Raw genomic sequence first — 16,087 nt, forward strand, 5'->3', positions numbered from 1 at the left:
ATGAGAAGTGCCCCATGCATGTGGACCATCACCAGCAGATGTAAATAAAGCTTTGTACTATAGAAGTTCCTGGCACCCGTGACAGACAGAAGCCATGTAAATAGTCTATCATGATTTAAACTCCTTAAGAGCTGGGCAATGAGTGTTTCATTATCATTATGGCTGTTTAGTGTATCATAATTTATTAGATTAGAGAAAGGGTTGTGACCATCTTGCAACATACCCATCGTCACAAGTCATTCCATCAAGCACATTTATGCAAACCAAGTGACCAAGGCAATTATGGTTTGCTCCAAACTTTAGCCTCATTTACTATGGCAAACACTTACAATACAGTCTTACATGAAAGCTACCGTGAATAGACTTCCAATGAATCAGCCCAAATTTCAAAAAACCCTAGTAAAAGTTAGATTAAAACAAGAGCCAGACACTACAGAAGCCATTTTTGGGGAGTTCATCTTGTTTATTAAAACACTTTCAACCATGACATCCCAAGGATTAAGAAACCTGAACAGTTTATCTAGCCCCTTATACACTTGATACCAAAGGACATTCAGTTTCAGCTAGGATGCCCTGCTGATGACAAAACTGCAAAGTATCTGGTATCAGGTAGGTGAACCATGACTAAAGCTGCTCATGCAGTATAGCAGATGTGACCTTATAAAAAAGTTGTCCCAAGAAGTCACATGAGACTTGTGGGTGAACAGCTGCTTACTTGATTAAAATGTCCCATAATTGGTTAAAGTCATACATGTGTCTTTCTTCCTCCCCCCACCCCCCTTTAACTTTTTCAAAGTGCTTTTACTTTTCTCTATCCCTTGTGGTCATGCATCATCCTCCTGTTATTCCTAGCTTTGTACTTCTTAGGAACATTATTCCGGTTTATAGGTAGCACTGATAGATAAATTAAATTGCTAGTGAGCTATAAAGTGACATGTTCTCTATGGGGAAGAGTAGTTCTATAGTTCATGCAGAACAAGAGCAAATTAATCCATATTGAAGTTTAGTAGTTATAAAAAGTTCATGTAGTAGTATGCACATTTATAAATCTAAAATAAAACCTAAAAAAATAAATAAGTCTGTTAGACACTTGGCCTGCAGCGTCTTCATAAAATTTAAAACCAACTGATGGAGTTGAGCACCATTAGTCCTTTTTAATCAGTCTTCATTGAAGAGGAAGTGCTGGAGGTTCCACAAGAGAGACTTTCATGTACCTAAAAGCAACAAGGTAAAAACAGTGAAAACAAGCAAGCCAAAAAGAAGGCACCATGCAGTCATGTATCAAGTTTATTACTTACTTTTCTGACTTGTATTTTTCCCTAATTGCGTGCTGTGCTTGGTGAGGGGCATTAAGACATGCCCTATGCAGATCATTCAGGCAAGGTACCATTTCACTTAAGGTGTAGCCAGTAAACACAACAAGACTTTCAGGCTGGGGACAAAAACATAAATACAACTCAATATTTTGCAGTAATATTGATCAATTTGTTATATGGACTGCATGTACAGTACACATTATTCTAGGTTGTGTGCTCATAGCCTTACTGCCTGCTGAGTTTGCTCTTCACCATGCCCCTCAATGAAAATGTTTGGCAGCGAGGACAAGTTCTAGGCTTGAATTTTGCACCATAGGGCTAAAAAAAAGTTACTAGTTTGCTTTGTTCTAGTTGGGGTTAATCAATACAAGACACCTGCTGCAGTTTGGTTAATTTATTCCTAAACAAGTCTAAGTTAACAAAGTAAACTTCAGGAACAGGTTATTGGTTGAGGGTCAGAAAGAGTTGAGACATTTTATTCATATTGTTTCTCAATCTTAACCATTAAGACGACAAGTGTAGCTTATGGAAAAGGGGTATTGTACAATCTGATAAAGTAGTCAAGTGCCTACAAAGTGTGTAAAAAGCCCATTTCTATTCACCCTACATTAAGCCTTCTTGCTTGATACATGTTGTACAAAAAAATAACACATTACCCAGAAGACTTTGTTGATGGTATAATTGGCAAGACAATAAGCGGCAGCAGCTGTCAGTGAAGGGACATACTTCAAGAAAGGCTCCACTTCGAGAAGACTTAGTTCTGCTAAATACTGAAGAAATAAAAGGGATAGCTGTTAATTTTATTTACATAGAAAATGCCCATACAGAATGGTCAAATACACAAGGTTGGTTACTCTAGGGATACTGCAATGAGAGTTTGGAATCAGGTAACAAGGCTAGTCATACTAAACCTGGGGGGTGGGGGGGGAGGGGAAGAAAAAAATAAATCCCACAACCAACCCCACCCTAAATAAAATTATGCACAAAGTACCCATCTTTCTAAACACTAGCGCATGGAGCACAGGTTTACTGGGAAGTTATATAAGCTTACCCTTGCAAAGTTTTCCGTCTTAGAACAAACGACATGCCTGTGCAAATACTGAAGCAGAAACTGGATGATTGTAGGGACAGTCAGGTCAAAAGCCAATACTTTTAGCAGCAAGTGTTCCATGCGCAGCAGCTGTTTCTTTGTGTAGGTATCATCTGTTATGTACACAAACTCATCCACATCTGGAGGGTAGATCTCTTCATATTTGCTGAATTTGGAAAACAGACAAGTAAAGTCATTTTACCAGTATGGAATGTATACTTTCCAATAAAGCATCATGCAATATTGATAGCAAACCACCAAATTAATGCCAACTGGTTGTATGGCTTTAATAAATGTAGCCATTATGAATGTTAAGGTTACTTCAAGGGGCATCCCTACTTATATTACTCAACACAGCAATAATGTGCTTTGCACTCAGATCACACCATATAGCATTTTCTGAACATAGGCTTTGGTAAAAATTAGACTAAAGTTATCCACTGCATTTTATCAGGGCTGTCAATGGCAACAACCTATGATATACTATTAAAGCAAAAAAAAGTCAGTTTCTCCTAATTCAAACTCTTCGGGTTGGGAGAAGTTGTGACAAATTGTACCTTTAAAAATAAGGGATAATTTAACTTTGTTTTAAAAAGTTGCTGCCATATACATAGAGGGGACATGTTTTTACACATTAGCTGCAGTGAGCTAAGGTAAACAGCAGGTAAACAAACAAAAAAAAAAACACACACCCCTCCTAAATTTAAGCAAGTTACATCTGCAAGTTGAATTTGTGACTACACGTCACTGGTCCATTTTACAAGCAGAAGGTATGCACCTTTCGGCAATATGCAGAGTCACACTACGTGGTTAACTGGTGTCACTAATAGAAGTAGAATATGGTTTGTGAAAGCAAGGCAGTTTGGTATGTTCATGCATCAAGAGAACGTCTCTGAAAGCCAGATATCCATGTACTTACGCCGCCAATAGAATAGCTGCTGTTCCTACAAGTTGTAGTTTTCCTCGCAGAACAGACATGCACGACAGGAACCTATCTAAATAGTTAACAGCCAGGTAGAGAGTCTCACAATTAAGTTTGTACTCTTCTCCAACTTCCACAAGCCAGTCTATCAAGATGGTGCGCATTGCTGCAGTGATGTCTGGCTGCTTTCTCATGTAGTTTACCTTTGGTCTGTGTTTAATCTATAAAAAAAAAAAAAATCCACACGGTTTTAGGATCAACAGGAAACCGTGTCAAACTGCACTTTGCCAATAGCAGATAAAAATCTTTAAAATTGCCGACTAATATTCAGTGCCAAAAGTAATGTGCTGATAAGGCAGACTAGATCTAGCCAATTGCTTGCATTTCAGTGTCTGGTAATGGATTGCTCATGTTTGATAATCAAGGGGGTCCAGGGAAAATAGTTCACATCTTTAACTGTGCACTAGCATACATAAAGTCTTCATACTCACTTCAGCCTCACGGAGGTACTGGTGAATCTCTTCTATGTACTCTGACACCGCTATGGCATCAGAGTCAATTTCAGAGTAATCTTTAGGATGAGAATTGAGAGATTTATCCACCATCATCGGAGAAACTGCAAAATATAAAGAGCCATGAATGGATGATTAAGAAGGGCCCCCCCCCTGTCGAAGTGACAGGAGCTATACGTACCCGCACTAATCTCAAGTAACAGATGGAAGTTATTTTTCACAATGTTGGCTTCTGTTTCTTCCAAACTTGGATACTCCACTTCATATGAACATTTCTCATGTGTATTAGTCATCTCATCCAAATATATTGAGAAGCATTGTTTGGGAGCCACAGGTGCAGTATTTGTGCAGAGCATCTTGCCATTGAAAGGTAATGCATTTTCAACCCCAGGAAGATATTTTGTAGTGGCAGCACCCTGTAGCATTGGATATTAAAAAAAAAAAAAAAAAAAAAAAAAAAAATTATGAGCATCCACTAGTGCAAGGCCCAATAGGTTATACAACCTTTGCACAATAACTTGCATAGGGTGTCACATCTCCATAGTCACACAACACCCTACATGAAGAACTAGCCAACCACTGACTTTAGGCAGCCATAGTACTAAATACTAACCCCCTCAAAAAAGTAAATATAAGTGTAAAATTCAGATTGCTTTTAATTTTGAACAAAATATTCCTATTGGTGCAGAGTCTAATTTCAGGTTACATACAGATCAGAGCTGCTGCACTGGACACTTAGTAATCCAAATACAGTTTGAGTTTTACTGGAAAGCATATGCAGATGTGCTAGGCTACATTAGGACCTTGTTGCAGATTAGATACTGTACAAATTAAATCTGTAAACAATAGGAGGGGAGTCTGCTAGGAACGAACTAAACATTTACAGTTAAGGCAAACAGTTTATAATTGGATGCATTTTCTGGAATTAATCATGTTTGTCAATGGAAATGCATTCAATGCTGGGGATTTGTGTTATGTTTAAACACAACATTAAACCAAATACAGGTGGTCTTCGCTATCAGATAGTTTGCTTTCTGTCAAAAGAATTATTCAATGCCAGATAATGCATTCTGCCGACGCTGACCACCACAGATTAACATTGACCAGCATGCAGAACAGATTCAAGCAGATAAAAAACGAGGACCTCCTGTATACCTGCAGCTCAAAAATAAAAGAAGTTTGTCCTGTAATCCCTAAAGTGTAAATCTTTGTCAGAAAATAATTGATGCAGCTTGTTATATTCTTTATGCCAGCGATGTTGACAAAATAAAATGGAGCCAAAATAAGCAGCTTGTTACAGTATACCTATATCCAAAATTACATTTATTACAGCTTGCATGTAGTTCCCAGGGCTAATAATGGCATTAATTCCTCTTGATTGTATACAAGTGCATATTCCACTCTGGGATACCGATCCAATTAAGCTACTTGCCTGACTAGATGATCTCCCATGCTGATTATTGTCATTGATTACACCCAGGACAGTTCTTTGGGGAAGATTAGACCGGACCAAGCTTTCTCCCTTGTATAGAGAAAATGGATTTTGGTTGCCATCACGAGTTCCCATGGCAGTAGTAGTTGTGAAGAAGCCACTGGATGAACCACTGCGACGCATTCTTAATATGGAAATCTGATAGCTATGGGGAGAAACAAGATGGACTCGTCAAAATTCATTGCAACCAAAATCCTTGGTTAGATAGCTGTGCACACAATGTTAAAGGATGTCCCACATCCAGATGAGCCATTAACCAAGACTGAGCACAGTTACATAGGAAATAAAGAAGAACCTGATTATACAACAAACCAATGAGTTTACAAACAAGTAATCAACTTTACAGCCATCCCATTAGCTACAGGTTATGGAACACTGCTCAATTTAGCAAATTAAGTCTTGACAAGAGATTGTGAAGACATCAGGGACTTTTAAAAAAACAAAAAAAACACACATTTTAGTACCTACTTAGTTTAGTGGAAATTTATTTTACAAATACTTCTGCAGTTTACCAATACTCAGTGGCAGATTTAAAATGTTGCCGCCCATAGGCACTTACCCTGGCCACCTCCAGCATCAAATGACACAGCAACATCACCCTGCATTTCACTGACAATGTGATGCCATGCAACGTCACATGGTCATGGCAACGTATCACCATTTCACACCACAATGCTGCAAAAAGGAGCACAGCACGAATAAGGTACGAGACCTTTACAGAGGCTCCACACTCCCCAGCAATCAGTGGGGGAGAGCGGGGCCTCTGTATGCTGCCCCCAAATGTTACCGCTCTAGGTCTATGGGAAATCCACCACTGCTAATACATTCTACTTGGGGATATCCGAACCTTAGGCTTGTTAACGAACGGTCACAATTTAATGAAGGATTATTTTTGTGAGCAGAATTCTTAGTTTGCTAAAGAAAACTATGAATTGTTACGGTTCCCAATTGCATTCAGTCAGCATTAAATAGTCCATAACCATTTTAACTGCAAGGGGTGGTTTATAGCATAACTGTGGGCCTAATCCATGCTGTTTTTTGTTTTTTTTAATGCTTTAAAAAAACAGGAGGTTCCTTGGAGCTGAATTGCAGTACTACTCCAGTTAGGAAGAGATTCAATTCTGAAATGCTTTAAAATAACTTTATAGGTAGAAACATACAACCACTGGCAACAGCTTCACTGGCTACCAAGACAAAGCAGCTTCTGATGGCGTGACATCTATTTTTTAGTACTTGAGAGTTAAATCTGTTTTTCCTTGCAGGAATCAGGGTCTAGGAGGTTTGTGTGTCACAGTTATGCTTCAGGGGACCCCCTGGATTAAAAAAAAAAAAAAACCCACAACCACAGGACAGCGCAAGCATATACCTTTAACAGGCTAAATTGAGTCGGCATTCCTCTTATGAGAGAAGGATACTGAAGCTCTTGTTTGTATTTAGAACAAGTGCCACTGCAAAGTCTAACAAGTTGTACAGCAGGTTTAACTACAATGTTTAATTGCAACTATATTCACTTTTTTTTTTTTTTTTTTTATAAAATGCTACCAATTTATGCAACAGAAAAAAAATACAATACATTACAAGAAATACTACAAGTGCAAACAAAGTCAGAAAATAGGAAAGGATAGCAACACCCCAGAGAGCTTACAATGTAATTTACCCACGGAAAGCATTTTTTTTTAGTAAGACAATAGATCAGACATCTAGAGTTCAAGTTACAACAACATCTAAAAAGTGTCCCTATATTCTACAATAATTAACCCTCTGAGGAAGGACTGCTCTCCATCTACTGCTGCTACTCATTGATAACAAAGGTAACCACAGCAATGCAAGCATCACAAGAGTGTGTTAGAGGCTCAACCCACTCCAAAGAAAGGCAGGCACATGTAACTCAGTAAGATGTATCACCACATTACTTTCATTCCAAACACGCTAGTGACAAGTCAGGACAAACATTCCACGCAACGCTAAAAACACCACAGCATCCCAGGGTAGGAAAGAGTACAACTAGTGACCAATTATTGGAGCAGCACATTTAACCAACTAAAAGAACACAGGCTTGTGAACAAGTACCACATCAAATTGGTTGAGTGACTAGCATCCAAGACCTTAATGGGCCAAATGGCAAAAAATACAAATAAAAATGCAGACCTGCTTGACTTCATGGGCTACAGGAACAATTCATGTTCACAAGGAATGTGCAACTATAGAAATAACCTTCACATTGATAACAGCAACATTGTGGTTTTCCCAAAATATTTAGTAGGTCCCCTCAATTACATATGTTCTGGTGGAAAGCTAGCACACACACTTTAAGAGTTAATGATAGGAAATTAAGAAGGTAGCCACAGGGTTGGAAAACATCCCATACACCATTTTGTGGTGTGTCTTATTTCACAGCTGCACATAGTTTAGCAAAATAAAGTAACTTAATTTCTGCTTTGTATTGCAATACAAAAATCAGAAATTTATATGGTGCAAGAGTTAATCTTAAATGGCTACGTGCAGTATATAACCATCCATGTAGGTGCCAAAATAGGAGACATAATGGGAATAAGTGCATGATAATTTTTGTCTTGGAACATTTAAGCAAACATGTCAAACTACTGATTTTTGTATTAGAAGTCTCAGCATTCAGTGGAGTTTTACAGATTTAAAAAAATAAAAAAAAGTTCTAATTTTCTATTAAACTGACTTTCTGCCAAGATTACCCACTACTCAGGATTTATTTTCTTGAATGTTGCCATCAGTTTAAAACAGGTTTATTAATAGTCCATGCTTTTGCCATTATTGCTTTAAAACATCTTTTGGTGAACAGTACTAGACAAGCTTGCATATAAAAACAAGTGGTGCACATTCCCTAACCAAGGCATGTGAAGAAGCACAATGCCTATCAGAAGAGGTATTGATTAGTAGATACTGGGAAAGCAGAGCCAAGCAGCATCTAAACGGATCCTACCAAAATAGACTAATTTAGAGCAATCACCAGTGTTGCAGATCTGAGAAATATTAGTACACAACCATAAACCCCATAATATGATCCCCCCATAAAAGTAATATCACTTTCTCTGCAGCTGCCAGCAAGGTCCCTCATCCCGTGTATACCTGTACACACCAACTACCTGCACTGCGCAGCGAGCCGCCACGACGCAAACATTCAAACATAAACAAGCCAGCCGCGGGGAGACATACATTACTGACTATCTGCCGCGATCCCCCGCTCCTACACAGCCAGCCACGTGTCCAACACTGCGCTCTTCCCCTCCACCGGGGACCCCGGGGTATTTATGTGGGGGTGGGAGCGCCGGGTGATTGGGGTCCGGTGTGTGCGGGGCTGCGGATTAGGAAGATGTTGATGAGGGTGCGGTGACGGGTGATTGGGCTCAGGTGCGGTAGGGCTATGATGGGCAGGGGAGTGCTCCCGCTGCCTGTACTCGGGGGATCATAGGGGACGCTGTCACATCGCAGGGTAACATGCAGAGGTTTCAAGTCGCCCGCGTCTGTTGAATGTGACCAATCACAGAGGCCGCCCGGGCGGCGGCATGTCCCGTGGAGGCGTCGCCATGGCGACCCAGAGGCGGCGTGCTCAGGAGTGACAGTCTCCGTGGAAACCGGTGACATCGCTCCCTGCACAGGGAGACAGAGAGACACTGTGTACGTGATGGGCCAAGCCACAGTGAGGGGGATCATAATAATAACCCATGCGGAGGTTCAACTGCAATGCTAAGACATCTGCATCATATCTTATGCAGAACTGTGCAGCTCTCACTGGTCGTACTCTAAGCTCACTGATTTGGAGTCAGTTCTTGCACATTTCTTTGTATAACTTGGACTTCAAAAGTATAAATGGAAAAAAATATGTTATTTGCCATAAAGCAATTGTGTTTTTTTTTTTATCCTGATGTTCGCCAAGGTTGACGCCTTTGCAAATAAGCAGGATGTTTTGTCAGCACCCAGTCACGCAGGGTGCAATATAAAGGCACTCAGTCATGTCTCTGCCATTTAGAGGCTTTACTCGCTCTAAATGACTTACCGGTAACACTGTGGAGAAAGTTCAGTTCTGGTTTTATATTGGTGTATTATTGTGCTTTTAGGATTGTGAATAATACTGGTCTGTATCATTATCACATGGTTGACCTGGCACGTGCAATTGCTTCACATTTCTCAATGTTTTCCCCATTTTTAGGCCTGGAAAACCTAATTGTGGAAAGCAGATTCAATATCACACAACATACAGTACGGGGACCACAAGTTCCCAAATATAAACCTTGAGCTGCATAGTTATTTATAAATAACGCTCAAAGAAATTGCTCCACAGAGCTATCCTACCAACATAGGAGGGACAACAAATCCCGTGAAACTACTATTAAGTCCTTAAGAATTTTTTGGGAGAAGTAATACCACCCAAATGATTTTCCCGCCTTGGGATAAAGACATTCTCTGAAATTTGGTGGAACTTAGTGGATCCAAACAAAACGTGCCTGTCAATATTTTAGTATTGTTTTTGATATGTATTCTGTAATATATGTTTATATTGGGTTCAAATAGAACATAAATACAGTTCTTTTACTGCAAAGTTTTAATAAATAGGCATATGATTGCTGAAACAATGTAACCGTCATCTAAGGACGGACCTTGATTCTAATCACATTTATATATACTTTTCACGTTACAGTGAATTCTATGCGCCAGATTTATTCTGTCTTGGCAATTCTCTGGGGATGTGGAAATACCCCCCTTACTCTGGCTGCAGGAATTCACTGTTAATGAATATTATTGGAAATTGGCAGTATATAACTTAATATCACGGTTAACACTTTATAATAGCATGTTAATATCCTTTAGTTCACATTAGCGCCCCACACCCCTCACCCATACAGTACGGGATACTTACAGTGTTTTTTACAAGTGGTTAAGGGCTCACACAAGGAAAAACTGCAGCAGCAGTACAAAATTTGGTGTAACAATTTACGACAAATGTGTTTACTGCGCTATTTCTACAATATATCAGTTCTGGAGGAATTCACAATAAAATATGGAACGTAGAGGTAATTTGTGCGATATATATATTGTATCCATATAAATGTATATGTACATAATGGAGACTAATGCTTAAATAGAGAGGCACCCTACACTGCATGGAGAGCATTTATCAAAGTCTCCCAGCAGAAAAAACAAACTGGAGCAAAGCTAATGGAAAAAACTGCACCATTTTATCAAAGGAAAAAATCCCTATGATGTTATTTGTCTCTGCATGACCAATACAGCAGCTATGCACCCAAGCCTTGCACAAGGGCATTAGGAGAGAGTGCAATTAAAACGTAATTTTAAATCAAAGACCAGGATAATAATTAACCCCATATTTTTTTCTTGCACATATACACAAACGTAATCATTAATTAGTGTGTGTGTATGACAAAACTGTGAAGCAAGCGGCATTAGAGCGTATCTCAGTGATAGAGGTCAGTCCTTGTTTGTAAGGGCTGATACTGGGTCTTTCAAGGGTATAATTAGCCGTATGAGATGTTTCCATTGGCAAGGGAGAGTGTAATAGGCCGAAGAGGGAAAAGTGTAGGCTAAAGAGGGAAGAAATGGATATATGTCCTTGGCACTCAAAGGCACTATAAGGTCATCAAGCCATTCTCTATGTCAACATAGATCAATTAGAATCCGTGTGGGTCCCAGAAGAAGCAAGTTCAGGCCCACTTGCCTGTCAGCTGCAACGTTATCCTCCTTTCATATTTCTGTGTTAAAAATAAAAAAGAGGTGGGACATACAGAAATGTATTATATATAGGTGACGATGAATCAGCATCAGAAATGATAACGTGGTTTAGACTCTAAACGTGGGTATGCACAGATATTAATGTGATGCTTTGTTATTGACTGGCTTGTCTCATAAGTTGCTATTCGGTATGGTGAGAAACAGGTTAAGATACACATACATGTACTGACTTCCAATCATTTCAGTTGAAGTTAGTGCATAGTTCACTGCGCATTACCGTGCTTTTTAACACGTTCAGTGGGGCTGCAGTGAGCTAGCCCAGCTGGTGTAGATTGCCTGTCACTGTAATAACATTAAAATAACAGACTCTTCTAACAACAACCAGACCCCATGCTACCTAACAGTATTTTTTTCCCAAGGGAAGCAGATATTGAATGTGTTTCATCAGAAATTACATTTCTAATTTATTTAGGTCACTTTATCCATAATTATGCTGGTTTAAGGAACGCAATAATATATTGCTCAGTTCCTTCTATTCTAAAGACAATATTTTGTCTTTAGAAATACAAAAGGGGTAGAGGCACTCATTTTCTTTTCTTTACTTGTATTTATGATCTGATATGGGAAAATCCCAATACCCACCAGTACAATGCAGTAGAAAAGACAGTTCAGTCAAACTAACATTAAGTGATCATGAAATCAAAGAGACATTATAATGTCGTTATTGTAGCAGATGAAAGGTACACAACATTTATTTATTTATTTCTAAAATGTTTTACAAGGAAGTAATACATTGAGAGATAGAGCTTAACCCCGTTATAGCACGGTCCTCGGGGGCCACCCGCGACCACCGCGTTATAAACGGGGTCGCGGAAAAAAATGGCTGCCAAAAAAAAAAAAATACATTTTTTTTTTACATTTTTTTTTGTGGTGGTACTGCGTCCGCCGGAGGGGGAAAGCTGAGAACTCTCCCAGCGTTCCCAGACCCGGTGGGGCAGCGGCAACAGCACACAGCACTTACCAGGCATCTGGCAGCTCTTCTCCGTCTCTGCTTCCTGCTTCTGCTTCCGTCTTGCGAGAGCAAGCTCCCTTAAAGAGACAGTGTGTCTCTGTGTGTGTGTGTATTTGACTGTGTGAGACATAGATACATTAAATGAACAGGGTTATACATTATATATGTAGCCCTCTTTCCCCCCCCCCTAAGTGAGATTGGGGTGGGTAGGTGTATCTGACTACTTCCCAGTGTGGTGCGGTACCTGTTTGACAACCAGGAGAGCTGAGCTTCCGCCACGGGGAACCTGGGGTATGTACTTACACTCGGTGCAGCGCCTCCACTGATGAGGGATCCCAACGGGGTGGCAGTGTGCCCTCACCAGAACCCACATACAGTTAATACACACCGTGTGAATAAACAGTATTTACTGAACATGAACTGTAACTTCAATAACACTCTATTTACATAACATCAAACAATATATGAATAACAGTGCATCACTCTGAATGCATACCATCTCTTCACCCACATGTCCATCATCACATTCCCCTCAGTCTCTTGAGTGTCCACAAGTGGTGCTGATCTGATATGGGAAAATCCCAATACCCAGCAGTACAATGCAGTAGAAAAGACAGTTCAGTCAAACTAACATTAAGTGATCATGAAATCAAAGAGACATTATAATGTCGTTATTGTAGCAGATGAAAGGTACACAACATTTATTTATTTATTTATTTCTAAAATGTTTTACAAGGAAGTAATACATTGAGAGATAGAGCTTAACCCCGTTATAGCGCGGTCCTCGGGGGCCACCCGCGACCACCGCGTTATAAACGGGGTCGCGGAAAAAAATGGCTGCCAAAAAAAAAAATGAAATTTTTTTTTTACATTTTTTTTTGTGGTGGTACTGCGTCCGCCGGAGGGGGAAAGCTGAGAACTCTCCCAGCGTTCCCAGACCCGGTGGGGCAGCGGCAACAGCACACAGCACTTACCAGGCATCTGGCAGCTCTTCTCCGTCTCTGCTTCCTGCTTCTGCTTCCGTCTTGCGAGAGCAAGCTCCCTTAAAGAGACAGTGTGTCTCTGTGTGTGTGTGTATTTGACTGTGTGAGACTGTGTGTGTGTGTCAGTGTATCAGTGTGTGTGTGTAGTGTGCAGTGTGCTGTGAGTGTGTGCAGTATCCTGGGAGTGTATGCAGTGTGCTGTGAGTGTATGCAATGTGCTGTGAGTGTGTGCTGAGTGTGTGCAGTGTGCTGTGAGTGTGTGCTGTGAGTTTATGCAGTGTGCTGTGAATGTATGCAGTGTGCTGTGAGTGTGCTATGATTGTATGCAGTGTGCTGTGTGTGTATCAGTGTGTGTGGGTGCAGTGTGCTGTGAGTGTGTGTGTGTGTGTGCAGTGTGCTGTGAGTGTGTGTGTGTGCAGTGTGTGTGAGTGTGTGTGTGTGTGCAGTGTGCTGTGAGTGTATGCAGTGTGCTGTGAGTGTATGCAGTGTGCTGTGAGTGTATGCAGTGTGCTGTGAGTGTATGCAGTGAGTATGCAGTGTGCAGTGTGCTGTGAGTGTGTGCAGTGTGCTGTGAATGTATGCAGTGTGCTGTGAATGTGTGCAGTATGCTGTGAGTGTATGCAGTGTGCTGTGAGTGTGTGCAGTGTGCTTTGAGTGTATGCAGTGTGCTGTGAATGTATGCAGTGTGCTTTGAGTGTATGCAGTGTGCTGTGAATGTATGCAGTGTGCAGTGAGTGTGTGCAGTGTATTTTTTTAAATTCGGGGTCCACGCTCAAACCGCGTTATAAGCGGATCGCGCTATAACGGGGTTGAGTTGTACCTCCCGTTTTCAAGTATGTCCTGGGCATAGAGTTATGATGACAAATACATGGTTACAAATACATAGATACATTAAATGAACAGGGTTATACATTATATATGTAGCCCTCTTTCCCCCCACCCTAAGTGAGATTGGGGTGGGTAGGTGTATCTGACTACTTCCCAGTGTGGTGCGGTACCTGTTTGACAACCAGGAGAGCTGAGCTTCCGCCACGGGGAACCTGGGGTATGTACTTACACTCGGTGCAGCGCCTCCACTGATGAGGGATCCCAACGGGGTGGCAGTGTGCCCTCACCAGAACCCACATACAGTTAATACACACCGTGTGAATAAACAGTATTTACTGAACATGAACTGTAACTTCAATAACACTCTATTTACATAACATCAAACAATATATGAATAACAGTGCATCACTCTGAATGCATACCATCTCTTCACCCACATGTCCATCATCACATTCCCCTCAGTCTCTTGAGTGTCCACAAGTGGTGCTGATCTGATATGGGAAAATCCCAATACCCAGCAGTACAATGCAGTAGAAAAGACAGTTCAGTCAAACTAACATTAAGTGATCATGAAATCAAAGAGACATTATAATGTCGTTATTGTAGCAGATGAAAGGTACACAACATTTATTTATTTATTTATTTCTAAAATGTTTTACAAGGAAGTAATACATTGAGAGATAGAGCTTAACCCCGTTATAGCGCGGTCCTCGGGGGCCACCCGCGACCACCGCGTTATAAACGGGGTCGCGTAAAAAAATGGCTGCCAAAAAAAAAAATTACATTTTTTTTTTACATTTTTTTTTGTGGTGGTACTGCGTCCGCCGGAGGGGGAAAGCTGAGAACTCTCCCAGCATTCCCAGACCCGGTGGGGCAGCGGCAACAGCACACAGCACTTACCAGGCATCTGGCAGCTCTTCTCCGTCTCTGCTTCCTGCTTCTGCTTCCGTCTTGCGAGAGCAAGCTCCCTTAAAGAGACAGTGTGTCTCTGTGTGTGTGTGTATTTGACTGTGTGAGACTGTGTGTGTGTGTCAGTGTATCAGTGTGTGTGTGTAGTGTGCAGTGTGCTGTGAGTGTGTGCAGTATCCTGGGAGTGTATGCAGTGTGCTGTGAGTGTATGCAATGTGCTGTGAGTGTGTGCTGAGTGTGTGCAGTGTGCTGTGAGTGTGTGCTGTGAGTTTATGCAGTGTGCTGTGAATGTATGCAGTGTGCTGTGAGTGTGCTATGATTGTATGCAGTGTGCTGTGTGTGTATCAGTGTGTGTGGGTGCAGTGTGCTGTGAGTGTGTGTGTGTGTGTGCAGTGTGCTGTGAGTGTGTGTGTGTGCAGTGTGTGTGAGTGTGTGTGTGTGTGCAGTGTGCTGTGAGTGTATGCAGTGTGCTGTGAGTGTATGCAGTGTGCTGTGAGTGTATGCAGTGTGCTGTGAGTGTATGCAGTGAGTATGCAGTGTGCAGTGTGCTGTGAGTGTGTGCAGTGTGCTGTGAATGTATGCAGTGTGCTGTGAATGTGTGCAGTATCCTGTGAGTGTATGCAGTGTGCTGTGAGTGTGTGCAGTGTGCTTTGAGTGTATGCAGTGTGCTGTGAATGTATGCAGTGTGCTTTGAGTGTATGCAGTGTGCTGTGAATGTATGCAGTGTGCAGTGAGTGTGTGCAGTGTATTTTTTTAAATTCGGGGTCCACGCTCAAACCGCGTTATAAGCGGATCGCGCTATAACGGGGTTGAGTTGTACCTCCCGTTTTCAAGTATGTCCTGGGCATAGAGTTATGATGACAAATACATGGTTACAAATACATAGATACATTAAATGAACAGGGTTATACATTATATATGTAGCCCTCTTTCCCCCCCCCCTAAGTGAGATTGGGGTGGGTAGGTGTATCTGACTACTTCCCAGTGTGGTGCGGTACCTGTTTGACAACCAGGAGAGCTGAGCTTCCGCCACGGGGAACCTGGGGTATGTACTTACACTCGGTGCAGCGCCTCCACTGATGAGGGATCCCAACGGGGTGGCAGTGTGCCCTCACCAGAACCCACATACAGTTAATACACACCGTGTGAATAAACAGTATTTACTGAACATGAACTGTAACTTCAATAACACTCTCTTTACATAACATCAAACAATATATGAATAACAGTGCATCACTCTGAATGCATACCATCTCTTCACCCACATGTCCATCATCACATTCCCCTCAGTCTCTTGAGTGT

The 16,087-nt window shown here is 41.2% G+C and overlaps 1 protein-coding gene across 3 annotated transcripts; it reads right to left on the reverse strand.

Annotated features, from left to right (window-relative positions):
- Positions 1 to 442: 442 nt before the first annotated feature.
- Positions 443 to 8,912, reverse strand: CCNA1 (cyclin A1). 3 transcript variants are annotated; one of them, XM_075592091.1, is made up of 9 exons: positions 8,522 to 8,912; positions 5,273 to 5,477; positions 4,022 to 4,256; positions 3,820 to 3,944; positions 3,326 to 3,549; positions 2,368 to 2,572; positions 1,973 to 2,086; positions 1,299 to 1,432; positions 443 to 1,214 (listed from the first exon to the last, which is right to left on the reverse strand). In XM_075592091.1, exons 2-9 carry the CDS (start codon positions 5,453 to 5,455, stop codon positions 1,166 to 1,168), a joined length of 1,269 nt encoding a protein of 422 aa, XP_075448206.1. In that variant the 5' UTR covers positions 5,456 to 5,477; positions 8,522 to 8,912; the 3' UTR covers positions 443 to 1,165. The 3 variants fall into 3 exon arrangements, with proteins under 3 accessions (XP_075448206.1, XP_075448207.1, XP_075448208.1); XM_075592092.1 differs by lacking the exon at positions 8,522 to 8,912 and adding an exon at positions 8,393 to 8,454; XM_075592093.1 differs by lacking the exon at positions 8,522 to 8,912 and adding an exon at positions 8,435 to 8,453.
- Positions 8,913 to 16,087: the final 7,175 nt, after the last annotated feature.

The sequence above is a fragment of the Ascaphus truei genome, chromosome 3 (assembly GCF_040206685.1).
Source record: "Ascaphus truei isolate aAscTru1 chromosome 3, aAscTru1.hap1, whole genome shotgun sequence".
NCBI lineage: Eukaryota > Metazoa > Chordata > Amphibia > Anura > Ascaphidae > Ascaphus > Ascaphus truei.